The sequence below is a fragment of the Panthera uncia genome (genome assembly GCF_023721935.1).
Source record: "Panthera uncia isolate 11264 chromosome B2 unlocalized genomic scaffold, Puncia_PCG_1.0 HiC_scaffold_25, whole genome shotgun sequence".
NCBI lineage: Eukaryota > Metazoa > Chordata > Mammalia > Carnivora > Felidae > Panthera > Panthera uncia.
The window spans coordinates 10,482,640-10,510,015 of record NW_026057581.1 but is presented as its reverse complement, the minus strand read 5'-3'; the positions used below and the strand labels follow the sequence as shown (position 1 = coordinate 10,510,015).

The following is a 27,376-nucleotide window of genomic DNA, read 5'->3' as shown; positions in this document are numbered from 1 at the left end:
ACGTATTTCAGGGGAGAGTATCTACAGATTTCATCAATACTGAAGGGGTTTATAAACTTCTGCATTCACACCCTTTAATCCTGCATATACACACGTACTGTCACACACAGAATCACACAATCTACTTTCTATAATATACACTATCCTATTAGCATGAGCTGACCACTCCAAATCATTTAGGGATTAGGTTGTATGGTCAGGGAGGAAAGTCTGACTTAACAAAGTGCGGTTGTGTATGAAAAACTGCGAGGCTTTGAATCATAATGAACAGCCAGGAATCCAGCCCTAAAATACACTGTGTTCGTAAGAGTTATCATTTAAATAAGATTAAATTAAGAGAAACAAAAAACTGCCAAACTCGGAGAAAAATCTTCTTAACTTTATTTTCACAGTTTGAGAAAAATGTTCTTTTCCATGTAAGTTGGCTTATTTAATAAATTTTAAAATATGCTTAATTTTTTTTTTATTAAAAAAGTTTTTTTTTTAACGTTTATTTATTTTTGAGACAGAGACAGAGCATGAACGGGGGAGGGTCAGAGAGAGGGAGACACAGAATCTGAAACAGGCTCCAGGCTCTGAGCGGTCAGCACAGAGCCCGACACGGGGCTCAAACTCACGGACCGCGAGATCATGACCTGAGCCAAAGTCGGACGCTTAACCGACTGAGCCACCCAGACGCCCCAAAATATGCTTAATTTTTTTTTAATGTTTATTTATTTTTGACAGAGAGAGGGAGCACGAGTTGGGGAGGGGCAGAGAGAGAGCGAGACACAGAATCTGAAGGAGGCTCCAGGCTCCTAGCTGTCAGCACAGAGCCTGACGCAGGGCTCGAACCCACAGACTATGAGATCACGACCTGAGCCAAGTCGGACATTCAACCGACAGCCACCCAGGCGCCCCATAAACTATGCTTCTTGATTCTGTTATATATATAAAATTGTAGAAGGAGAAAAAAATGTGAAAAGGGCTGCTAGGATTGAGGATAATATGAGGGCTTCCAGTAAAGCTACATTTCATATAATTTCTTGGGCCACTATTTTTTACCTTGAACCCTATTAAAGTGTTACATGGCCTCAATGGTTCTAAATTTTCATAAAGAGGGTCAATTTTTAGAAAACTCTGGAAACAATTCAATTGCTCTAAAATAATCTATATATCCTTATTCTATTTAAGCTAACATGCATTGCATTTATTTTATTTAAAAATTACTTGTTATTTTTAATTTTACGTTTATAGAATTGTTTTTTAATTTTAATTAATTTATTTTTTTAAAGATTTTATTTTTAAGTAATCTCCACGCCCAACGTGGGGCTCAAATTTACAACCCCAAGATCAAGAGTCGTGTGTGCTCCACTGACTGAGCAGCAGGTACCCCTTTAAAACTTTTAATTTTTAAAATTATATAAGACATGCCGATTGTAAAAAATTCTTGTAATTTCTAAGCAAAACAGGTATATTCTTTCACCATCTCATCACACTCTCCTGTATAGCTACTTTACCAGCTTATTTATATGACTTTTTTCTATAAAGTTATACATATTTCTGAGCAAAGCTCTGTTATGTGATTTGTGAACAACTTTTTCTCAAGAGCCATCCAGTATATTTTTGTGCCTTAGCATAACTATCAATTGCCCAAAAACATGTTGATATTACTTGTTTTTACTGGTCTCATTTACTTTTCCGTAAGTAGATACAACTTCTCAACAATGTAGTCAATTCCCCAACTTTTATGTCGTTCTTCAAAAACATCAACCTTCTCAAGGCAATGAATGTTGCATGTTGAACCTGAAACAAGAAAGGGGAATGAGTTTCTAAGTTGATGAAGAATGCGATAGGGAATCTTCTAAAAACACATCAAATTATTTAAAAGAAGTACTGAAGACGTTTCTTTGCCTTTGAATGACAATGGGGAAATGCTAAGAGCAAACTCTGGACTCTGAATCACCATCACTACTTACAACTCCTAAGACCTAAATTAAACATACCATCTCTCTGAAAGAATTCAATGCCTTTAACATAACACGCCGCTTAGCTAAAAAGGCATATCACAGAGATCTGTCCCTTTTCTAGGATACAATAGTGTTCAATAAAATGGTTTGCCATTGATTTTATACACTTCTAGACACTAATCTGGGGCGCCTGGGTGGCTCAGTGGGTTAAGCGTCTGACTCTTAATTTTGGCTCAGGTCATGATCACACAGTTGTGAGATGGAGCCCCACATCGGGCTCTGTGCTGACGACCCAGAGCCTGCTTGGGATTCTCTCTTTGCCTGTTGCTCTCTGCCCCTCCCTCTGCTCGCATGCTCTCACAAAATAAATAAATAAATAAATAAATAAATAAATAAATAAATATTAAAAAAATTGTTAGACACTAATAGTTACCAGGTCAAAACAGATATTGATTTTATTTAAAATATAAGTAACTTACCAAACAAGTTTTTAATTTCAGCATCTGGAACATAAAACGGTGGGCCTAGGTGAAAGAGAAACATGGTGAAGAATAATTTCCATAGATCTAATTCTAAAGAGAAATTCTCAGGGCCCGCTTCTCAGTCTGTTTCCAGTGACCTGGGTACACTTATTCTATACACAACATAATTTCCCTTACATATTAACACCCAGTGCTCATCACTACAAGTGTACTCCTTACTCCCTATCACCAATTAAACCCATTCCCCCACCTACCCCCCATCCAACAACCCTCAGTTTGTTCTCTATAGTTTAAAGAGTCTGTTTCCTGGCTTGCCTCTCTTTTTTTTGCCCCATATGTTTATCTGTTTTGTTTCTTAAATTCATATATAAGTGAAATCATATGGTATTTATCTTTCTCTTACTGACTTATTTCACTTAGCATAATACTCTCTGGCTCCATCCATGTTGATGCAAATGGCAAGATTTCATTCTTTTTCACAGCTGATTAATATTCCATGTGTGTGTGCATATTCCACATCTTCTTTATCCATTCATTAGTCAATGAACATTTGGGCTATTTCTATAATTTGGCTGTTGTTGATAATGCTGCTAGAAACAACACCGTGCACGTATCCCTTCGAATCTGTATTTTTATATCCTTTGGGTAAATACCTAGTTGTGCAATTGCTGGATTACAGGGCTATTTTTAGTTTTTTAAGGAACTTCCATACTCTTTTCCAGAGTGGCTGCACCACTCTCATCAACAGTGCAAGAGGGTTCCCCTTTCTCTGCATCCTCGCTGACACCAGTTGTTTCTTTTTATTTCTCTGATGAAGAGTGATGTTGAGCACCTTTTCATGTGTCTGTTGGCCATCTGGATGTCTTTGGCAAAGTGTCTATTCATGTCTTCTGCCCATTTCTTAATTGGATTATACGTATTTTGGGTGTTAAGTTGTATCAGTTCTTTATATATTTTGTATACTAACGTTTTATCCAGTAGGTCATTTGCAAATATTTTCTCCCATTCCATAAGCCGCCTTTTGGTTTTGTTGATTGTTTCCTTCTCTGTGGTCCAGTTTCATTCTTTTGCATCCTGTCGTCCAGTTTTCGGGACTTGGGAACTTTTAAATCAGAATGAAGCTGAGGAACAAATTCCTTAGTGTTTCCTTCATCTTCTGAGTATTGATTTTCCTTGACTCCAACACTCACTCACACTGTACACATCCCTTACACTTTGCTGCAGGCCATTTACTTTTAAGGAAATTGAGCTGCTGCCCCTTTCTGGGGTGTTGTGAGTCCCACCCTCAGATAGAGCCTGTGGTGTTCTGTGCCCAGAGGCCTGGCCTTAAGCCTCCTATTCAGGAATGGAATTTAAATCAGATTAGTAGCGCTGAGGTCTGTCTCCAATAATTTCTATTTCTATCTGATTGTTCCAGACTTAATTATGGACCCTAGGTCTCATTTTTTATATTATTATTATTTTTTTACATTTATTTATTTTTGAGAGACAGAGCACAAGTGGGGGAAGGGCAGAGAGAGAATGAGACGCAGAATCCGAAGCAGGTTCCAGGCTCTGAGCTGTCAGCACAGAGGCCGATGCGGGGCTCGAGCTCACAAACCATGAGATCATGACCTGAGCCAAAGTTGGATGCTTAACTGACTGAGCCACCCAGGTGCCCCCCAGGTCTCATTTTTTAAATGAGGTTTTAAGATCTGATTTACTCAAATAGAAAAAAAATACTAGCATATGTAAATATTTATAAAACGTCACACTTAAAACATCACTTTTCTAAGTTTAAAACAAAGATTGTTATTCAAGAATGTAATAAATTATAAAATTTTAGAAATTAAAAAATATAGTTTAGAGATTTTTCTGCACACCTCCGACCCCCCCCCAGTATCCTCATCCTGCCCATCTTCCTGTGAGGATGTGTCTGGGCCCCAACCCATCCCTACCACCAGGGATGACCCACATATGCTCTACCCAAAGCAGGGCAACCAATCTCTCTTCCTTCTACTCCAGAGCTCATGAGATTTCTTTTACATTAGGGCCATCCGTTCCTCCTCTCCTCTACAGTCTGAGCTGTGAATGGCAAACAAAATGGAATATGAGCGAGAAAACTTGTGGGAAGTGGAAAAAAACATTTACTGTTTCCATTAGCCCAAAGCAGACTTTTCTTCATGTATAAAAGACAGTATTCTTCCTGTGATCTAAATCAGGAGCATATAATGCTATCCATGTCATAGAATTAAATCAGGAAAAGAGGCAACATCTTTGAAAAAAAGAAAAACAACAAAAAACTTTACCTGGATGTTTAGTGGGATCATAAGAAAGAACAGCCAAGAGGTAGCGAAACCCTTTCCTCGTTAGGGACAGCATTATATCTGTATAGCTAAAAAGAACACAGCAGAGTAAGGTGTTACATTTCTCTTGTTTTTTTTTTTCAAGTTTATTTATTTATTTTGAGAGAGAGAGAGAGAGAGAATGAATCAGCAGGCAAGAGGCAGAGAGAGAGAGAGGGAGAGAGAATCCCAAGCAGGCTCTGCACTGTCAGCACAGAGCCCAATGTGGGGCTCGATCCCATGAACCACGAGATCACGACCTGAGCCAAAATCCAGAGTCAGACACTCAAGTGACTGAGCCACATTTCTCTACAAAGGCAAAGCCTGCAGGGGGGTGAGAGGCAGGGAGGGAAATCAGGTTCACTTCCACCTACATTACTGAGTTAAATTCTTGTAAGGACTATCTGCAGTCGATTCGCATTCTAAATGTCAGAAACCGGGTCTGCAAATTACGTCACCCACCTAAGCTGGGAAACAGTGAAGCTAGGAATCAAAAGGAGGCCGGCTTCCAGGGCTCACCCGATCAGAAGATGTCACATAGAAGTGAGCAGAGGCTCTTTCTGGCCTGATGGGGTACTCGGAGGCCTGTCGATTTGGAACACATACTACGGAAGCGCTGTCAGCTCTGGGGCAGGGCCTCCCAGACCAGCTGGGTATCAGTCACCTGAGCACTTGCTGAAAAAAAGGCTGCTTGCACTCCATCCTTGGAGCCTGATCCGGTAGGGGTGGGGCTAGTGGGGGCCGGGAAGGCTGTAGTTTAACAACATTCCAGGTGACTGGGTCCTCTCCAGGGGCATAATATGTAAGACTGTGTACAAGACAAGACAATCCCTTTCCTCTACTGAGTTGGAGAGGGACAAGACTCACAAAGAGGCAAAAATTCAAGGGAGGGTGAAATCAGAGCCCTGCAGGTACAGCATGAATGATGGGTGCTATGGGCACAGTCCTTGCCATACGTGTCCCGCCCGGCGAGCAGGGGATGCCACTACCCAGCCGCGTCTGGTCGGTTCAGAAAGGGGGCCTGACTCGGACGGGCCCCATCGGCAGAGTGACCGCAGTACAGCATGCTGAGTTGGGGCATCACGTGACTGCACTGGGGACCGGAATCGAGACACCCACAAAGGAGGTGCTGGTTAGCTGTCGTCATTGTACGGAAAGCTGGAGCTTTGGGGGGCTGTGCTGCGGTGCTGGTGCTGGGGGTTGTGGGAAGTCAGACATGTGGGAGCAGAAACGGAGGAAGCAGAGGAAGCTGAGGTCAGGTTAGGAGCACAGAGCAGAGGGGCACAGGGAGGTAGAGACACTGTGAGGGACAGGCAGACAGAGACAGACTGTGCAGCTCTAAGAGAGGCCCCCTGACTCTTGGTACAGCGGTTTCTACTGGGCTTGGATATACTGTAATCCCTGTGCACAGTTCTGGGAGTATCTGGGGAGGGGATCAGCATGGGGATTAGGAGCATGCACTTTGCCAGGTGTGTGAGCATGAAGCCCAGTTCCTGCACTTAGCGGCTAGGAAAGCTTGACAAGCTCTCAATCTCCCTATGCCTCAGTTTTGTCCTCAGTAAAATGGGGATAAGACTAGTAACTGACTCAGGGTTTTCCGAGTAGTCAGTGAGTTTATACACATGAAATGCTTGCAACATTGCCTGGGTGTGGTAAGCACCCAGGTTAGCTTCCGTTATTCTCTTTAGTACACTCCCCCAGTTAGGGCGGGCTTGAGTGGGTTGTATGTCCTTGTAAGGAAAGCATGGGACCAAAGCAAACTTTTTTCTTTTAAAATTTTTTAAGGTTTTTATTTATTTTTGAGACAGAGAGAGAGAGAGAGAGAGAGAGAAAGAGAGAGAGAGAAAGCGAGCAGGGCAGAGAGAGGGAGACACAGAATCTGAAGCAGGCTCCAGGCTCCTAGCTGTCAGCACAGAGCCCGACGTGGGGCTCAAACTCACAAACTGAGATCATGACCTGAGCCCAAGTCGGACACTTAACTGAGCCACCCATGTGCCCCACTAACAGATCTTTACTTAACTTTCTGATTCTTGGTCTTAAGAAGGAAGAATTAACTTGTCATCCCCAAGAAGGGGATCAGTCAGACTGGTTTGGCAGGGTTTCTTAGGACTGACATACTTCATTCCTTTTGGAATGTGGACTTTCTCAGCCACTTTCAAGAAATTCAGAAAAATGACAGAGAGGTACACCCCGCTGATTCATGTTAGGCAGGAGACCTGGGAGCAGCCAACATCTCAGGACTTGCCTGTATGCGGTCAAAGCAGAAAGATGCCCAGTTTAATGACAAGAATGAGATAAGGTATTAACATGTTAAGTACAAGGACCAAGATAAAGAAAAAGATCTTTCTATTGGCTGAAAGTAAGTTGTTATTCTGGTAAGAGAGGCCAGCATGTTCTCAGGTGTACTTGGAGCTGTGATATCTCTCTCTCTCTCTCTCTCTCTCTCTCTCTCACACACACACACACACACACACACACACACACACACACACACGGCTGGGCTCGGAGGAAAGACAGCAGGGGAATCAGGGAACCCAAGCTAGGACTGGATTCCCTACTCAAGACTTCTAGATGGGGATCTCACTACTCTTTATTAACCATGAAATAACAGTCCAGAGGCCACTTAGATGGTCTTTAAAAAAATTTTTTTTTAACGTTTTTTATTTATTTTTGAGACAGAGAGAGACAGAGCATGAACGGGGGAGGGACAGAGAGAGAGGGAGACACAGAATCGGAAGCAGGCTTCAGGCTCTGAGCCATCAGCCCAGAGCCCGACGCGGGGCTCGAACTCACGGACCGCGAGATCGTGACCTAAGCCGAAGTCGGATGCCCAACCGACTGAGCCACCCAGGCACCCCAAGATGGTCTTTATATCTAGCACAGAGGAGGTGATAGTGGCTGGTAGGAAACAGTGTATTTTCTTTGCTCTGCATCTAGTTTGCTTTCATTTGTTTATTTTACAAGTATTTATTAAGCTCTGACTATGTGCTAAATATATACTCTGCCAGCCTGCGGGAAAATAACACAATGTGCATCATCTGTGCCCTCATAGTGAGCTCTGTGACTCCCAGTTTGCTCCCCACTGCTTTATGGATTTTAACCACACAAACCAAAGCCCCGAGAAGGGGAACCTCAGAGACGATGAACATCCTCAGGGCATAGGAAACACATACAAAGGCAGATGCTTAGCAGAATCGGGGTCAGTATACATATGTGGTGTATTATAAACAAAGAGGCTTCATGTGGTACTTTAAGTTGATAAAGCACACTGATGTCCCACAAGAAATGCAATGCAAACACTGGAATGTGATGCAGATGTTTGAGAGAAAGAACAGAGCTAGGAATATAAAAACGGTGAGGGCAAATACCATGTATGATTTTTTCCGTGATTTCCCCATATATATTTAGAACACAGTAGGAACTCTGCGCATTTGTTGAATAACTGAATGACAGTAAAAGAATTGATGTGCTCAGTAAAGACCAAGGGTAAGAGATAGGCAGCCACAAGCAAATGCTAACGATGGTCCCTTAGGGAATTACAACTTTTAGGTACATGAGGAAGGGGAAGGTTCCAGAAAAGAGGTGAAGGAGAAGGAGTGGCAAAGAAAGAGAGAGGGGAACAGAAGTGAGAATTATCGCCTAATGGGGCGCCTGGGTGGCTCAATTGGCTCAGGCCATGATTTCGCAGTGCGTGAGTTCAAGCCCTGCATCGGGCTTTGTGCTGACAGCTCAGAGCCTCAAGCCTGCTTCAGATTCTGTGTTTCCCTCTCTCTCTGCCTCTCCCTCAGTCATGCTCTGTCTCTGTAAATAAACATTATCACTGAAGGAAAATATATATTAAGAAAATGTGGCATGGTGGGGGGGCTGGCTGGCTCAGTCAGTGGAGCATGTGACTCTTGATCTCGAGATTGTGAGTTTGAACCCCATGATGGGTGTAGAGATTACTTGAAAATAAAATCTTTGCAGTTACGTGGATGGAACTGGAGGGTATTATGCTAAGTGAAATTAGTCAGAGAAAGACAAATATCATATGACCTCACTCATATGAGGACTTTAAGAGACAAAACAGGGACGCCTGGGTGGCTTGGTCGGTTAAGCGTCCGACTTCGGCTCAGGTCATGATCTCACGGTCTGTGAGTTCGAGCCCCGCGTCGGGCTCTGTGCTGACAGCTCAGAGCCTGGAGCCTGTTTCAGATTCTGTGTCTCCCTCTCTCTCTGCCCCTCCCCTGTTCATGCTCTGTCTCTCTCTGTCTCAAAAATACATAAACGTTAAAAAAAAAAAAGTTAAAAAAAAAAAAGGGACAAAACAGAGGCACATAAGGGAAGGGAAGCAAAAATAATATAAAAACAGGGAGGGGGGAAAAAACCTCACAGGCTCTTAACTATGGAGAACAAACAGAGGATTACTGGAGGAGGTGTGTGTGTGTGGGGGGGGTGGGCTAAATGGGTAAGGGGCACTAAGGAATCTACTCCTGAAATCATTGTTGCACAATATGCTAACTAATTTGGATGTAAATTTAAAAAAAATTAATAAAAAAATAATTAAAAAAAAAAAGAAAATGTGGCATGGTCTACTTAAAGGAGATTAGGTTTGGGGCGCCTGGGTGGCTCAGTCGGTTAAGCGTCTGACTTCGGCTCAGGTCATGATCTCGCGGTCCGTGAGTTCAAGCCCCGCGTCGGGCTCTGTGCTGACCACTCAGAGCCTGGAGCCTGTTTCAGATTCTGTGTCTCCCTCTCTCTGACCCTCCCCCATTCATGCTCTGTCTCTGTCTCAAAAATAAATAAACGTTAAAAAAATTTTTTTTTAATAAATTATTTTATTTCACTGATGTGCATGGAATCCTAGTCTGCCTCTAGGGGCACCTGGGGGGCTCAGTCGGTTGGGTGTTCGACTCTTGATTTCAGCTAGGGTTGTGATCTCATGGCTCCTGGAACCCAGCCCTGGCACGGGGCTTCCTGTTGACAGAGCCTGCTTGGGATTCTCTCTCTCCTTCTCTCTCTGCCCCTCCTCTGTTTATGCTCTGTCTCTCTCAAAACAAATAAACTTAAAAAAAAAAAAAAAGAGTCTGCCTCTACAGGACTAAATAATTCAACATTTATATGCTATCTCCAAGTAAGCATGTGAATGATATTTGAATTGGAAAGTACATAGGAGAGGCCATTACATAGTGTGCTTTCTCATATTTTATTTTCTAATAAGACGAGGTGCGATAAGAATGGGCAATAACAAAATCTCTGACATAATAGCAGCTAATATTTAGCAGTTATGGAGAGCAGACAGGCACTTCCCACATGTCTTTCCTTTTAACCCCCCCAAGCACCCTTGCAGATAGAATAACGTAGGGATCACGAGCGTGGGCTTTGACCAAACTCCCTCGGTCAGAATTTCAATTCTGTTGTGTTTTAGCTGCCTAACTTTGCCCAAGCAACTTAATCTCTTTGTTTGTTTTTTTAATTTTTTGTAATGTTTATTTTTTCCATTTTTGAGAGAGAGAGAGAGAGGGAGAGAGAGCGAGCAAGCGAGCATGAGTGGGGGAGGGGCAGAGAGAGGGAGACACAGAATCCGAAGCAGGCTCCGGGCTCCGAGCTGTCAGCACAGAGCCTGATGTGGGGTTTGAACCCACAAACTGTGAGATCATGACCTGAGCTGAAGTCGGTTGCTTCACCGACGGAGCCACCCAGGCACCCCAAGCAAGTTAATCTCTTTGACCATAATCTCATCTGTAAAATGGGAATAATGGTAGCATATACCCCACAGGGTTGTTTGGTAGATTCCAAGTGTTGATAGAACGTTTCCAGCAATGGCTGGCGCAGCAAGTGCCAGACAGCGGCCACCTGGTGATGTCAGTGGAGGCGGACGGGGTGGTGTCAGCAGGTGAGCTGCTCTTGTGCAGAGTAAACTGAAACCTGGTGAAGGTGAATCCTTTGATCAAGGCAACACAGCTCAGAAGGGACGGTGCCACAAGCCTTGCCCCAGGCCTGCAGGGCCAAATCCTACCCTTTCACACAAAGGGGGTTTTGGACGTAGGTCTTCTGATGCCGGACACAGTAAGCTATTTCAAAATAGTAAAAGTCTAATTTTCTGGAGCTCAGAAAAAGTACAGCGTATTAAATTAAGAAGGCCAAAAAGGAAACGCCAACATAATTAAAGAAACCAAATTACTAACCATTTACGATCGCCTGGGTTAACAGCAACTAATGCTCCTCTATCCCAGATCCTGTCGAATTTGCCAATGTTCACTCTGTCAGGAAGAAAAAGAAAGAATACAACAGCTTAAATAAGAAAAATCAAGTCTTGAACAAGATGAACAGCGCCCCCCGTGGTGCATGCTGGTACTTCGCCGGCTGTTAAGGATCTCCTGTCTGCTTTTTCAGAGCCTCCAGGGACGTGTTGATGCGGGTATGGGGAGCTCCTTCCAGTCGTAGGGGCCGGTGGCAGGAGCCTCCCCCTTCCACTCTGACCTGGGAGCACGAAGGAGGCCCCGAGAACTATGTGCGACAACAAATATCCGGGACTTTCCGGAGATGGGATGTCACCACCTTCTGCACTTCGAAATTCCTTTCTGTTACAGACCAGGTGTGAAGCAGAGACATTGTCTTGCTCTCCCTTCCTTTTCCCCTACCTGCCTAGAGTTGTAAGACTGTTTTCCATGTTCTGGAAGCTATCCAGGGACAAAGATGATCTAGTGTGCAGACACGTAGGCTGTAGCAAAAAGAACGGCAGAGCACAGATTCAAATCAATGCTACTGCAAGTAAATGGGAGGAATACAAAGACCTTCCCCCACCCAGTGCTGCCTGGCAAGCACTCAAATTACTAAAGGTGCAGAGGTGCTGGGGCGCCTGGGTGGCTCAGTGGGTTGAGCGTCTGACTTTGGCTCAGGTCATGATCTCACCGTCCGTGAGTTCGAGCCCCGCGTCGGGCTCTGTGCTGCCGGCTCAGAGCCTGGAGCCTGCTTCGGATTCTGTGTCTCCCTCTCTCTCTGACCCTCCCCCGTTCATGTTCTCTCAAATGTAAATAAACATTAAAAAGGAAATTTAGAAAAAAAAGTGCAGAGGTGGTATTCCGTCCTACCTGGGAAGATCAAAAAGGTTGCAACAGTACAGTGAAATGTTCCCTGAAGAACTCTGTAATGAAAGTCAAGGAAAAAAAAATCGGTTTAGTTAGGAGATAACTGAATGGTGAAGGAAGACAAGAGGGGCAAAGTAAAAGTGGTAGGGAGAGAATATGTAGTTAAACATGAATGTGGGGAGCCTGGGTGGCTCAGTCAGTTGGATGTCTGTCTGCCTTTGGCTTGGGTCATGATCTCACGGTTCATGAGTGTAAGCCCGATATCAGGCTCACTGCTGTCAGTATAGAGCCTGCTTCAGATCCGCTGTCCCCTTCTCTCTCTCTGCCCCTCCCCCACTCTCCTTCTCTCCCTTTCCCTCTGTCCCCTCCCCCAAAAGTAAATAAACATTAAAAAAAAAAAAAAAAAACATGAAGAATGTGGGGCTCCTGGGTGGCTCCATGAGTTAAGCATCCAACTCTTGATTTCGGCTCAGGTCATGATCTCAGGGTTTGTGGGATTGAGCCCCTCATTGGGCTCTGCACTTATAGCGCAAAGCCTGCTTGGGGCCCTCCCCCCCCCCCCCCACCCTTCCCCTGCTTGTGCTCAAGCTCTCTCTCTCTCTCAATAAATAAATAAACATTAAAAAAATGAACATGAGGGGTGCCTGGGTGGCTCAGTTGGTTAAGTGACTGACTTCAGCTCAGGTCATGATCTCATAGCTCGTGAGTTCGAGCCCTGTGTTGGGCTCTGTGCCAACAGCTCAGAGCCTGGAACCTGCTTTGGATTCTGTGTCTCCCTCTCTCTCTGCCCCTCCCCCACTCACACTCTGTGTCTCTCTCTCTGTCTCTGTCTCTCTCAGAAATAAACATTAAAAAATAATAAACATGAAGAATGGAATTGAACTGCAAATAATTTTTTTAATGGTGCTCTCATTAAAAAATGGTGCTCTCATGGTGCTTTTGTTTTTTTTTTTTAAGACCTATATGGGTTCTTTTGGATCAACTCTAAGAGAAACATCAGAGAGAAGTTAACCCTGAAGAATTAGTTAGCTATTATACTTTTCAGAGCTTGTTCAATCTAAACAGTATTTACTTTAGCAGACCCCTGATATTTTGACACTGTTAAAGATAAGTAAACAGGCCAACCGACTACCAGGAAGGCAGATAGAGAAAGGCCAGATTTAAAAAAAATTTTTTTAATGTTTATTTATTTTTGAGGGAGAGAGAGGGAGAGACAGAGTATGAGCAGGGGAGGGGCAGAGAGAGAGAGAGAGAGAGAGGGAGACACAGAATCCGAAGCAGGCTCCAGGCTCCGAGCTGTCAGCACAGAGCCCGACGCGGGGCTCGAACTCGCGGACTGTGAGATCACGACCTGAGCCGAAGTTGGACACTTCACCGACTGAGCCACCCAGGTGCCCAGGTCAGGTATTTTTAACATCATTTCATGCAAAGTGCAGTTGTGTGGACTGACCTCGCCTTCCTCGCCCTTCACCCTCACCCCCACCCCCCGAGGCTTCTCACATCCCTGAAAAGCGGAGTCCACGGCATGTTACTCCCCCCTGGGCCACACCCCCAGCCCGCTTCCCTGTAATGTGAGCAGAGACATCCAGACACCGTTTCAGAGGCTGCCTCTCATTGGCCTTTCCCCTGGGCTGTCAGGCAGCTCCCTGTTGTGTCTTCTGGGTTCTCACGTTCTCAGGCACACAACCAGAACAGTACAGGCCATCCTGTATTCAGTGTTTAGACCCGCGCGGCTCTGCTCCACCAGCCTGTCCTCACTGCGGTCAGAGGCTGTGCCAAATTCACACCCGCTCTCTAGAACCCGGGATAGTTCTGTCCACAAGGTGCTCAGGCAATGAGCTGATGAATGAAAGAGAGAAAAACCAGGGGTCCACAGGCAACTGTCGGATTTTATTCTGAAATGACGCACCAACGGAGGCTTACAAATAGACAAGGGTCTCTAAAGACCAGTCTGGAAGCACCGTGGGGGGCAACCCAGAGGGGTGGGCGTGTCAGCAAGGAGGACAGCCAGTGAGTCTCAACTTTGGGAAGCTTTGAATAGTACTGATCCCCAGCCCCACCCTTAGAGTTTTGGATTTAACTGAGCTGGGCTGAACCCTCAGATGGGGAATTTTGAAAGATCCACAGACCTTTGCAAATGTGCCCCCGGGGCTGAGAACCACTCCAAGACTAGTCTCTGAACTGAGTAAACCCTGGGATTCTTAGATGACTTGAGAATGGGGGTGGGGGGCAGGGAGTGGGGAGGAAGCTGTAAAATGAAGTACTATCAAGCCTCCTACTAACCCACAATTAGTTTCAGTATTTAGAAAAGAGAGTACTTTGTGAGAGACTGAATGTAACAGTGGACAATGGCCAGACCATGTAGGACTAGAGAACTTGGACCCGTGACTTCTGTGGCCGCTAGCCTGGGAAACCAAAGCACAGCCTTTGCTGCGACGATGTGTCATTGGGTTCTAGGGGTGCCTGGGTGGCTCAGTCAGTTAAGTGTCTGACTCTTGATTTTGGCTCAGGTCGTGATCTCAGGGTCGTGGGATGGAGCCCTGTGTCAGGCTCTGTGCTGAAAGCATGGAGCCTGCTCGGGATTCTGTGTGTCTCTCTTTTTCTCCCTCAGCCCTTCCTTGCTTACATGCTTTCTCTCTCTCTCTAAAAAAGTAAAACAGGGGTGCCTGGATGCCTCAGTTGCTTAAGCGTCCGACTTCAGCTCAGGTCATGATCTTATGGTCCGTGGGTTCAAGCCCCACATCGGGCTCTGTACTGACAGCTCAGAGCCTGGAGCCTGCTTCAGATTCTGTGTCTTCCTCTCTCTCTCTGCCCCTCCCCACTTGCACTCTGTCTCTCTCTCTCTCAAGAATAAACATTAAAAAATTAAAAAACCAAAAAACCAAAAACCAAAAAACAGCCTCACTCATTCCCATTTGGGTGGTCTTTTATTCCCACATTATTATCCCAAGCAGACGAAGCTTTCTACTTGGCTCACTGTGGTCAGAGGACAAAGACCACTCCCAAATCCGTCATTTCCAGCCCAAACGTCGCCCGGAGACATAGAGCCATTTGCCAGCTACACCTTCACCATCGCGCAGGCCTCTTAAACTCACTTTTTTAAAAAAAGTAATCTCTAACAACCCGGAGATTAAGAGTCGAACGTTCTACCAACTGAGCCAGGCAGGGGCCCCAAACTCATCATCCTGAGAGGAAAACTCATTTGCTCTGCCCTTTGAGCTTGTTTCTCGTTTATTCTCTGCCATCCATTCCAGTCATCTGGGCTGAAAGGGCAAACTCAGCTCCCCCCTGATTCCCACTCAGTTAATCTTAAATCCTGCCAGTGTAACATCCTAAACACTGCTTTGAGCCGCCTGTTCCTCTATATGCCCTGTGGCTTTCCCGGCGCCAGCCTTCAGGAGCTCTTCCCTGGACCTCCGCACGCGGCCTCCCAGCTGGTCTTTCTGCCGGGAGGCCGCTTCCCTGACGCCACAAGGGTGGTTCGTCTCAAAAGAAAATCTGGCCGCATCAGGCTCCAACTTAAAACCCTTCCTGCACAGGATGAAGGACCAGCTTCACGGGGCATCTGAGAATGTGTACTAGACTGCCTGACCGTCACCACGCTTCAGCGAGCCCTGCGAGGCTGGGTTAGGGGACTCTCCTGTCTATTCCCTTTATACCCTGTGTCGTTACACTTAGCTCTGTGTATGACAAACAGCTTCCTCGGTGTTTCTCTTGTCAGCTAACAGATTCTTTAGGGCAGGGACTATGTTTTGATCTCTTCAATGTCCTTTGCAGGGAGTGGCACAAGAAATTCTCAGGAATGCCTGTTTATAAATAAAACTAACAAACCCAAATCAAAATCATGATTATAGATAGGCTTTGACATCAGCTATTAAAAAAAAAAAATTTTTTTTGTGTGTTTGTTTTCTTGAAAGAGAGAAACAGAGCACAAGCGGGGAGGGGCAGAGAGAGAGGGAGACACAGAATCCAAAGCAGGCTCCAGGCTCTAGGCTCTGAGCTGTCAGCACAGAGCCTGATGTGGGGCTCAAACTCACAAACTGTGAGGTCACGACCTGAGCCAAAGTTGGTCACTTAACCAACTGAGCCACCCAGGCACCCCAACATCAGCTCTTTAATACATTTGTGCACATCTAGCTATCACCTTTCAAGCCCTAGTTCTTTAAACGCTATAGTGTCCTGGTGAATCTGATAAAGTGGGGTCACGTGACATCTGTACAGTAACTTAACTTTCTCTAAGAAAAACCTTTTCCTGGGGGTGGGGCGGTACGGAAATACTTATTTACCAAAAACAAAATATACCTTGAATACTTTGGCTCCAGGAATTTCCATGATGGGCTCTTCCGAGTAAGAAAGATTCTGCTCTATAAAAAATTCCCGAATCCCAAGTTCACTGATTTCCACACCCACTACACAGTGTCCTCGGTCCGCAAACCTGCATGAAATCATGTTATTCACACTTAAAATTTTTATTTCGGATACATTACTAAATAAAAGAGCATATGCCAATAAACATTCAGTTCCCTTAATTTTAAGGGATTAGCATAAACTCAGGTTCACAGGGTTTCACAGAACTTGTAGGGAAGTGCATCTATGTATTCTCAAGCTTAGTGGTACCTGGAATTCTGAAAAATTGATTTATATGACCTTAGGAAAAAATTAAAAATTTGAAAACCTATACCTTAAAACATTGGTCTATTACAAATGGATCTGATTAGAAGAGTTTCTTATTTAAAAGCATCCTGTGGGGGGGCGCCTGGGTGGTGCAGTCGGTTAAGCGTCCGACTTCAGCCAGGTCACGATCTTGCGGTCTGTGAGTTCGAGCCCCGCGTCAGGCTCTGGGCTGATGGCTCGGAGCCTGGAGCCTGTTTCAGATTCTGTGTCTCCCTCTCTCTCTGCCCCTCCCCCGTTCATGCTCTGTCTCTCTCTGTCCCAAAAATAAATAAAAAACGTTGAAAAAAAAAAAAATTAAAAGCATCCTGTGGATTAGAAATGCTTTTTAATTTCTCTAAATTAGCCCTGTCCATTAAAACTTTCTGTGATGACAGAGGGGTCTGTACCTGTATTGTCCAATTCACTGGCCACTAAGCACATTGGCTACTGGGCATTGGAGATGTGGCTAGTGTGATTTAAATTCAAATCGTCACACGTGGCTAGGAGCCATGGTACTGGGCACAGGGCTCTATGACGTTAGCGTCCATTTCTATAATCTTACAATTTCCATTTACTTACCATCAACACTATCCAGAAACGTATCGAATTGCCATATACAAATAACTAGTGTTTTCCTTCTAAATTGTGTAATTACAGAATTCACAGCTGTGGGATCTTGACTCCGGGGGAAACAGCCCTAGTAGCCCAAATATCTAGGCACAGTACTGATTCATGTCAAATTAAACAAACACATACAGTCAGTTCTGCTATAATGCAACATAGGCATCCCTAAAAATCACTGTGCAATGCAAAATTATGCAATAAAAATCGAAAGGCTTATGGGGAAAGTGCGGGTTGGGGCACAAATAAAAAAACTTTGTCACAGTGGAACATTATTCAGCCATTTGGCACGGAGCCTGCTTGGGATTCTCTCTCTGCCCTTCCCCTGCTCATGCTGTCTCTGCCTCTCTTAAAAATAAATAAATAAACTTAAAAAAAAAAAAAAAGAAATCTTGCCATTTGTGACTACATGAATGGACCTTAAGGGCATTGTGTTAAATGAATTAAGTTTAACAGAGAAAAACAAATACAGTATGGCCTCACTTATATGTAGAATCTAAAAAAAAAGAAAGAAAAAAAGGCTCATAGATTCAGGGAACAGACAGGTGGTTGCCAGAGGCAGGTGCAGAATGTAGTCAAAATGAGTGAAAGGGTCAAAATTCCCAGTTAGAAAATAAGTAAATCATGGGGATGTAATGCATAGCATGTTATACAGTATTATAGTTAATGCCATACTGAATATTTGAAAGTTGCTGAAAGAGTGGATCTTAAAAGTCCTCATCACAAGAAAAAAAAAAATTCTCCCACTATGTATGGTGAGGGATGTTAACTACACTTATTGTGGAGATCATTTTGCAATATATACGAATATCAAATCATTATACACCTAAAACTAATGCCATGTTATATGTCAATCAGACCTTAATTTTTTTTTTTTTTTTGAAAAGCTGTTACACATTTGCCATAACTTAACTCTGTGACTCCGGATTTTCTCAAAAATATACAGTGAAAATTTAGAAACAAACTGCATAAATAATACATAAGAAAAAAAAACAACAATTCTCGTCAGTGCCACACTATTAAAAAGACAAACAGAGGGTGCCTGGCCGTCTCAGTCAGTAGAGCATGTGACTCTTGACCTTGGGGTTGTGAGTTTGAGCCCCACGTTGGGTGTAGAGATCTCCTAAAAAATAAATAACATCTTACCAAGAAAGAGAAAAAAAGAAGAAAGACAGGAACCTGATAGAAATGGTGGCACAGTTTTACGCCTGTTATATGGTTACAAAATATATAAATACTAGTGTGTGGCAATGTGACATGGAGAAAGACCTGAAGCTTACTCATAGAAGTGAATGTTGGAAGGGAGGCAACTTGTAAGTTATTGTGCACTGATAGAATGGGGGTGACCGGAAAGTTCTAATGACAGCTGTGGATAGGAGTGGCTCACAGCACACAGGTGAACTGAGGTGTCCAGGAACTGTGTGGGGTGTGTGCATGGGTGTGTTTTGTCCCTTCACACACAGCTGCCTGTAGTTTTCTGCTCTTCCTTCATGTTTCTTGTAGATGAAATTACACGTAAGTGAAGGTGAAATTCACATCACGCTCAAATCGTCCCCTGATTTATCAGTGGAGTTAGAGTGAAAACAGCATTTTCGAAACGAGGTATAGCAGAACGGATTGTACCTATCGTCCACACAAGACTACCACTTTCAATGAGGTCAGAGTGTGAACTGTTTTACAGCTCTAAAATAAACATATGAATAACTGGTCTTTCATATTTCCTCCTAAATTCGTAAGTTAATATACAGGGAATATTTTATTTTATTATTTGTTTATATATTAAACAATTGGGAAAAAAAAAAGTTTTTTTACTTTTATTAAGTAGGTTCCATGCCCAATGTGGGGCTTGGACTCACTACCCTGAGATCAAGAGGTGCATGCTCTACTAACTGAGCCAGAGAATTCCCAGGTGTCTCCAGGGAATTTTTTTTTTTTTTTAATTCTTCCTACAAAGTTATCCAAACTGGCTGTGAAGATTTTTATTTATATTTGACATATGGAAAACAAAATATAGCCTATTATAGACTGGCATAGGCTGGATTATATTGGAATATACCATCCTTAAAAAAACCTAAGAAAATGTCTTAAACATTTTATTTTAACACTTTTGGGCCTCGCCTCATAGTTATCTATTCACATCTGGTATCTGTACAGACCCTAATACACAAATTAGATACATAAATGAAAAATCTTCTAATATAATAACTTACTCGCAATTCTAACAGCTTAGTTGTGGTATTTTTTTTAATGTTTATTTATTTATTTTGGAGGGGGTGTGTGCTAACATGAGTGGGGGGAGGGGCAGAGAGAGAAGAGGAAGGAATCCCAAGCAGGCTCCTCGCGGTCAGTGCAGAGCCCCACATGGGGCTTGAACTCACGGACCGTGAGATCATGACCTGAGCCAAGATCAAGAGTCAGATGCTTAACCGACTGAGCCGCCCAGGCACCCCAGTTCTGGTATTTTTGTTACACATGACTTTGGATCCAAATATCTGACAATCACATTTAATTGTCTATTTACTCATTCCATTTCCAACGTTTTTTTTTTTTTTGTTTTGTTTTTTTTTTTTATTTATTTTTGGGACAGAGAGAGACAGAGCATGAACGGGGGAGGGGCAGAGAGAGAGGGAGACACAGAATCGGAAACAGGCTCCAGGCTCCGAGCCATCAGCCCAGAGCCCGACGCGGGGCTCGAACTCACGGACCGCGAGATCGTGACCTGGCTGAAGTCGGACGCTTAACCGACTGCGCCACCCAGGCGCCCTCATTCCATTTCCTAATCTTGTCTCAAAACCTCTGCTAGTGCTAGATGGTTAGTACTTAACCACAGGGCAATAAGACCGTTTGTTTCTAGAGTTAATGCTTTTCTTGTAAGGAGTTTCCAAAGCAACTCTTCTGGTTTAGTGAGTTGGTTGGGGATATGTCTAGTAACACAGTTTAAATATTCTCAATGTCATGGCCACACTAGAATCTTAAGCCATGTCAGCCATGTCACAGGTGCTCAGCTACTACAAGTTGAGCCTGTGGGTGTGCTGGCTGCAAGAACGCCACATCTGTACTTGAAAATCAGCTCCAAACGCATTCATGTTTTGTGGGTCAGCCACCTACATTTTTATAGGAAATGGAGCATCTTCAAGTCACTAAATTTTTCATTTACTAATCTTTTTAATACTTTAAAATTTTCTTTCCTGCCTAATGATCAAAATTCTCAACATTCAAGGTTATAAATTAAAAAAAAATTTTTTTAATGTTTATTTATTTTTGAGAGAGAGAGAGCAGAGTGTAAGCAGGGGAGGGGCAGAGAGAGAGGGAGACATAGAATCCGAAGTAGGCTCCAGGCTCTGAGCTGTCAGTGCAGAACCCGACCTGGGGCTCGAATCTACAAACCGTGAGACCGTGACCTGAGCTGAAGTCAGACACTCAACCCACTGAGCCACCCAGGCACCCCTCAAGGTAATAAATTAATGGTACTTCTTAGCAGGTCTATGCATGATTAACGCAACTGAGTCATATATAGAAGACGATTGCCAGGTTTGTGATTTTAGGATAATCTACAGTAATAGTGGCTTGCTAATTAAAGTGAGTTCTCTCCACAGAGAATTACTTACAAGAAATACTTTCCTCATCAACAGTTTTGTAACAATGATTCTTGAAAACAATTGCCTATGTGCTTGTAGTGGGAGGGGAGAGCTGAGTTGAACCGTGGGCTACATGTTGTATTGCCCAAGAGTTGTAATTTGTTTTGAATTTTTCTGACCACCTCTAATCAAACTATCTAAAATTAACTCAGCCAAATTCCTAAACCACCTACAAAAATGAAACTGCACAAAGATGTCGCAGACCTAAGAGAAAAGGCTAGCCGCCTGCACGCCTTGAGACCCCACCACTGGTTCCAAATTATAATTATATTTATAGGATTATAAATAAATGATAATTTTTCTTAGAAACCCAATAAAGAAAGGCCACACCTCTGTTTCTGCTGTGTCTTACTGAGAATATTATCTCTACGAACCCAGCAGTAATAATCCACCAAAAATAAAGGATCCCTGTATATTTCCTGAGAGTGGAGCTTTTAAACCCGTATCTTTTAAAATATTCACCTAAAGTATTTGTCATCAAGTCAAGAAAGTGTGTTAATGCTCATCTGCTCTTACCATTTCATCTCAACTGCTTTTCCACAAAGAGGAAAAAATACTCTCAGAACATTCTCGCCTTTAAGGAAAGTATCCAAATGCTTCTTTAATAATCTGGGGAGAAAAAAAAGATTTGTTTTCTTTAGCCTAATGCACAGAGGAAAGGATTACAATCACATGATGCTAAGTACTTTTCATGCACTATCTCACTTAATATTCCCTACAACTTTACAAAATAGGTAACATTCATTGTTACACTCTCCAGTTTACATAAGAAGAAAAAGAAGGTTAAATAACTTGCTTAGTCAACAGCTAGTAAGTCATCTGACATCTGACTTAACCCTGGAACTTTCCTCATTTGTAATTAAAAGTTATTTTTCTTGGTTGATAGGTTTTAAAAATTCTTTATTAATTCCCCAATGTATGCGTGTGTGTGTGTGAGTGAGAAAGTGAGAGTGAGTGAGAGAGAGAGAGAGAGAGATGGGGAGCCGCTGGACCCACTGAATTTTTCAACATTCATTTTATGAGAAGCTATCTAAATGTGTACTCACGTCTTAGACTCTGGAAAGTTTAATTCTGTAGTTAATTCCCTCTGTAGAGATGTGGCTCTTCTAAGGCCACCCACATGACAAAGATAACCCATATAATGGCTCTGGGAAGATGCCCCAGCTACCACTCAGTGTGCAAATACAGTGATAGTGATGATGATGATGATGTCGTCATCCCCTGGGAAGTCAGAGTAGCTGCCTAGAACAAGTCTGACCACTTTACTTAGCACTGGCCCATGATACATTGCTACTGCTTCAAAGCTTACCACTACTAACACATTGCTCAGCATCCTATTTCATGTATTAATTTTTCTCAGCTTCTTTTCCTACATACAGGAAGAAAAAGTATTATATAGATAACGCTTTACATTTGAACACACGCTATTGGAAAGCAAAGTCAGAACATCGCCACCTTTCAGTATAAAGAGATACACACGTTAATGTGGGCATCTGCCATATATATAAATGTGTATGACCAACATGCAGATGCTACAGGGGCTTAAAAAAAGACATATTTCATAAATCTCAGATGCCTTCAATTGTAAGACACCATTATCTGTACCCCCTGGGAAGAGCTAACATTGCTGATAAACCTAAGACATGCCAGAGATGCGCTGTATTTCAGAGACGATAAAAGGTGAAAAACTAAAAACGTACACTTTATAATCAGTCATATATTGTGTACCTATATTATTATTTCTATTTCCAAAGTCAGTTTCTGATGGAGCATTTCTCTGTTATATATACCAAACATTTCTTACTGATGTCCTTGTTCTTGATGAAATCCAATTTTGCCGTCCACCCACTTTTCTCGCCATTCTTCCAGAGTTAGTACTCGGTTTTTCTGTACCTCGGTACCGGGGTACTCTTTAACATCAATTAAAGTGCTTGCATCATCCATAGTTTCATGCACACCTTTGCCTTACAAACAGATGCCTTAAATGCCTGCAAGGAAAATATTCACAATATTGTCATTTAAGGGCATCGCAATTCTATCGATAAATGAAATAAAAACCCATTATCCTTATTCTCTGTCTCTCTCTCTCTGCCCCTCCCCTACTCACAAGCACATGGCAGTGTTCTCTCTCTCAAAATAAACTTAAAAAAAGAAAACCTATTATCGTTAGCAATATGGCTTTTAAAAATATTTCAACATCCAAGGGAAAGCCATCCAAAAGATTACTTCTCAGTGAGCCTAATTGTAGAAGCATACCTCATATTGCTTATTAGGATCTTTAAATAAACTGAATCACATCTTTAAAAAAATGCTTATTTATTTTTGAGAGAGAGAGAGAGAGTATGCATGCAACCACACGCATGCAGGGGAGGGACAGAGGTAGAGAGAGAGAGAATCCCAAGTAGGCTCTGCACTGTCAGCACAGAGCCAGATGCAGGGCTCAAACCCATGAAACATGAGATCATGACCTATGCCCAAACTGGGAGCTGGATTCTTAATCGACTAAGCTATCCAGATGACCCAATAGACATAGCCTATTTTTGATCAAACATTTGGAGTACACATTATGACTAGTTAAATACTATTCACAGCTGAACCACATAGTATTCTATGATTACTTTTCTGTACAACTTTTTATTTTCTAGTTAATAGCTGTCTTACTTTTTCATTTATATAAAATCCCTATGTACCTGTTACTAGTTCAACTCTAAGCTCTACCAATTGTCCCAATCTCCTATCAGTACACTCTCAATCTCTTATCAGATATTCTACCAATAGCATCATCTTGGAGGGGACTCTCTGGGAGCCTTCTGGCCTGGATGTTCCCTGTTCCCACTGCATAGCTAGCATTCTGGGATCACTCTTGTTCATCACCCTGAAGATCTCCTTCTCTTTTAATGATTCCCTTTCTTTTCCTCTTTTTTTGGTTATTCACCCAAAAGGGTGAAGCACAACTTTCAACAGCTTTCTAAGAAAGGGTGCACAGGAGAAAAGGTTTTTGTGATTCTGCATGTACGACATGTCTTCATACTATTCCAGATCCTTGATGTATATAGTTTTGCTGGGTATAGAATTCTTGGTTAGAAATCTTTTCCTCTCACAATTTTCAAAAAGGTAGTTCCATTGTCTTCTAGCTTCCAGGGGTATTGCTTAAGTTCAAAGACATTCTGATCCTGATATTTTCCAGAAGGTCAATGTTTTGCTCTCTCCTCTCTCTCAAGGCTCTTCTTTGACCCTGGTTTTTCCGATTTCATAATTCTGTGCCTTCTTTTGAATCTGCTTTCAACAATTTGGCTGAGTTTTTAAATCTGGAAATGTCGTATCCCTCAATGCTGGAAACATTCTTGAATTATTCAGATAATAATTTATGTCCCTCTTTTGTTTCTCTCTTTCTTAGACCTCTTTTATTTGGCTGTAGAGCCTCCTGACCTAGTATTGTAAATTTCTAGTATTTTTGTTCCCATTTTCCAGCTGTTCATCTTTTTGCTCTATTTTCTGAGAGACTGCCTTAATTTTTATCCTTCTACCTTTCTATTTAGTTTTTAAACAAAATTTTTTATTTGGTTTTTCTTTCCTGCTATCAAGTCTTTAATTTTCAAGAACTCATTTTTTGTTACTGATGTTCTTTTTATATTACTTTGTTATTTCATATATAGAATAGATGTAATATTTTCTCTTATTTATCTGCATAGTCTGCTGCTTATGAGTCACTTTTTCTGTTTTTTTGTCTTCTGCCTTTCCAACTAGTGACTTTCCTTAAATGCCTAGCAATTCTTTTTATCTGCTCATATTTAAGAGCAGTACCAAAAAGCTGATTAGATGTTTAAGTATGTGGGTGGGTTCACTGACTGTAAGCTGCACCTTAAGGATGATGTGAGTGGATTTCATTTGGAAACCTAGATGTCACTATCTTTGTCTTCTTTTGACTGGGCAGACTTTCCATAGATGGATCTCTCAGTCCCTGTGATAAGGATCAAGTTCTTGGAAGCCATGGTTCTATACTCACATAAGAAAAGGACAGAAGTGAGAGGGCCCCAGCATTCAGTTTGCTTGTGTTCAATTAATCTCCATTCTCAATATGGCACTCAAATCCCCAACTGTGTATTTGTATCTCCCTAGTCCAGAGACTCCTTACCTTCTGCAGGGAATAAACTCCCCAAGTCTGCTGGTGTGGCAAGAGACAGACACCTTGTTGCAGGGAGTTGGTAAAGGGATCTGGAGATTTAGCCTTTTCTGAACCAGAATTTCAAGTAATGCTCCTAGTTTCAACCACACCCTTCCACGTCCCAGAGGAACCTGGTGCTGCTAATTCCTGAGCATTTGGGGGATTCTATAATGTGAATGGGGTTGCTTATTGGCTTTCCCCAACACTGGTTTATAGCTTAGCTTTCTTGAGGGGTGCGTGGCTGGCTCAGCTGGTAGAACATGTGACTCTTGATCTTAGGGTCATGAGATCAAGGGTCATGAGTTCAAGCCCCATGTTGGGCATGGAGCTTACTTAAAAAAAAAAAAAAAGAATTTAGCTTTCCTCAGTCTGCAAAATCCTTTACCACTTGTCCATCTGCAGTTTTATGGTTTTTGTCTCACCTGTCCTCCCTACCCTATTGCTGTTTTGGTGGGGTTTTAGGAAGGCGCAAAATTAGATATGTGGGTTTGATATCCCATCTCTATTCCATAAGTTGGTGTTTTCAAATAATTTTTCTTGCAGTTTCTTTTTTGCACGGGAAAAGGCACACAATGGAACTGGGGGAACAAAAAGACACTTGAATATAACTGCAAGTCCCTCTGAACATATGAGGAAAATGCCTGTCCTTTCAATGTGAACGTTGTTATACTAAGGACAATGTAACACCAATAATTCTAACATTCTAACATAATTATTTGAATCATTAGTGAAACTATTTTAGTTTGGAGTATACTCACATGCTACTATTGGCGGGTTTAATTTAATGATTTATCAATGAGAATAGTAAACATTACATAACAGCAAGTGTTTCTGGAAAAGTTCCCTTTACTGCAAAGTTTGGTTCTAGTGTGCTTAGGATTTGAGGAGAAGGCACCTCCCTTGCAACTGGGAACATAAATTCACTTCTCAGCCAATATTTGTTAACAAACGCTTTTGCAAGGTCCTGCTGATGTCAGGAGGTGACTTTCAGTTTTCTGAGAGGTCGGGGGAAGTATCTGATTACATTGGATACAGAAAAGCAAAAAAGAGGAGCAGTGTTGCCATCTACATTTTCAGCAAGAAACTCTGGAACCTCAGCTTGAGCTCTCATAAAGCAGTTCTCTATTTAAAACAAAAAGGAAACAGAATTTTATCATAAAACCAGGGCAATCTGGAATTGTACACTTCTATTCCTTTCACACAAACTTGAAACAAAAGTTAACATCATGTATATAACTTAACCACCTCTTAGCTGTTCTATGAGCATCTCAGTGGATACTTGCCCACGTGCTTTTTTAGAGAAATAAAACGTTTCTTTTTATAACAAGATAAAAGTGTGAATTATAGGGTTGCCTGGGTGACTCAGTCAGTTAAGCATCCAGAGTCTTGATTTTGGGTCAGAGCATGAACGGGGGAGGGTCAGAGAGAGAGGGAGACCCAGAATCTGAAACAGGCTCCAGGCTCCGAGTGGTCAGCACAGAGCCTGACGCGGGGCTCGAACTCATGGACCGCAAGATCATGACCTGAGCCGAAGTCGGCTGCTCAACCAACTGAGCCACCCAGGCGCCCCTCAAAAAATTTTTTTAAGAAAAGTGCAAATTATAACAGTCAGGAAAGGCAAAATTCACAATTACTCCTACCCATACACAGAAACAGATGTGCTAGTTTGGCCCCCAAGTCCTCCGTGGGTGGACTCTCAAGTCTGGTTTCCTCTCTCACCTCTTCAAAAAAAAAATCTTTCTACTTTTCGATTTATTTTTATTTTTACAGAGAGAGCTCGCATATGAGCAGGGGAGAGGGGGCAGAGGCGGAGAGAATCTTAAGCAGGCTCCAGGCTCCTGAGCCAGATGCCAGGTTTCATCTCACAACCCTGGGATCATGACCTGAGCGTTAATCAAAAGTGGGCCACTCAACCCCCCGAACCACACGGGCGCCCCCTAGATTTATTTTTAAATGTTGCTAAGTTGAAGAATAACTTCTCTAAGGTGAAAAATTTTAAGAGTATGGCTCTTAAAACATGCATACAACGGTATAACAGCCTTGGAGCAAGACAAAATCTTTACGGCACCCCAGTTCCCACCCCCCTACCCCTACCCTCACCCCTGCCCTCGCCCCCAGAGCATCACTGACCATTAAACGAGTATTTCTCTTTTCTTAAAAACTACTAATAGAGGACGATGCTTTAGGGGCACTTTAAATCCTGGACTCAGAAAGGTTATTCACGGCGCGACCTCGTTATTCCCAGATCCCACTCTGCTTCCTGATCCCGTTTCAGGGCGTACATTGCTGGGCTGCCCACTGTCGTCAGGATGCCCCATTCCGGAATCCGACCACAGGCTCGCACCCAGCAAGGCTAGCCATTTCTCCCGCACCCTCTCGGCGCGCAACAGAGCCTACCTCGCGCGCAGCTCGCAGCCGGGACCCCGCAGCTGGCTCCCGCGCCGCCTCATGCCCGAAGGGCCGGGACTGCGCGC

At 43.0% G+C, this 27,376-nt stretch overlaps 1 protein-coding gene across 2 annotated transcripts; it reads right to left on the bottom strand.

The window, feature by feature from the left end:
* Positions 1–358: 358 nt before the first annotated feature.
* TPMT (thiopurine S-methyltransferase) lies at positions 359–27,376 on the bottom strand. 2 transcript variants are annotated; one of them, XM_049654995.1, is made up of 9 exons: positions 27,300–27,376; positions 22,542–22,725; positions 21,254–21,346; positions 16,128–16,260; positions 11,829–11,881; positions 10,923–10,997; positions 4,720–4,805; positions 2,429–2,473; positions 359–1,785 (listed from the first exon to the last, which is right to left on the bottom strand). In XM_049654995.1, exons 2-9 carry the CDS (start codon positions 22,679–22,681, stop codon positions 1,673–1,675), a joined length of 738 nt encoding a protein of 245 aa, XP_049510952.1. In that variant the 5' UTR covers positions 22,682–22,725; positions 27,300–27,376; the 3' UTR covers positions 359–1,672. The 2 variants fall into 2 exon arrangements, with proteins under 2 accessions (XP_049510952.1, XP_049510953.1); XM_049654996.1 differs by lacking the exons at positions 359–1,785; positions 2,429–2,473 and adding an exon at positions 4,366–4,495.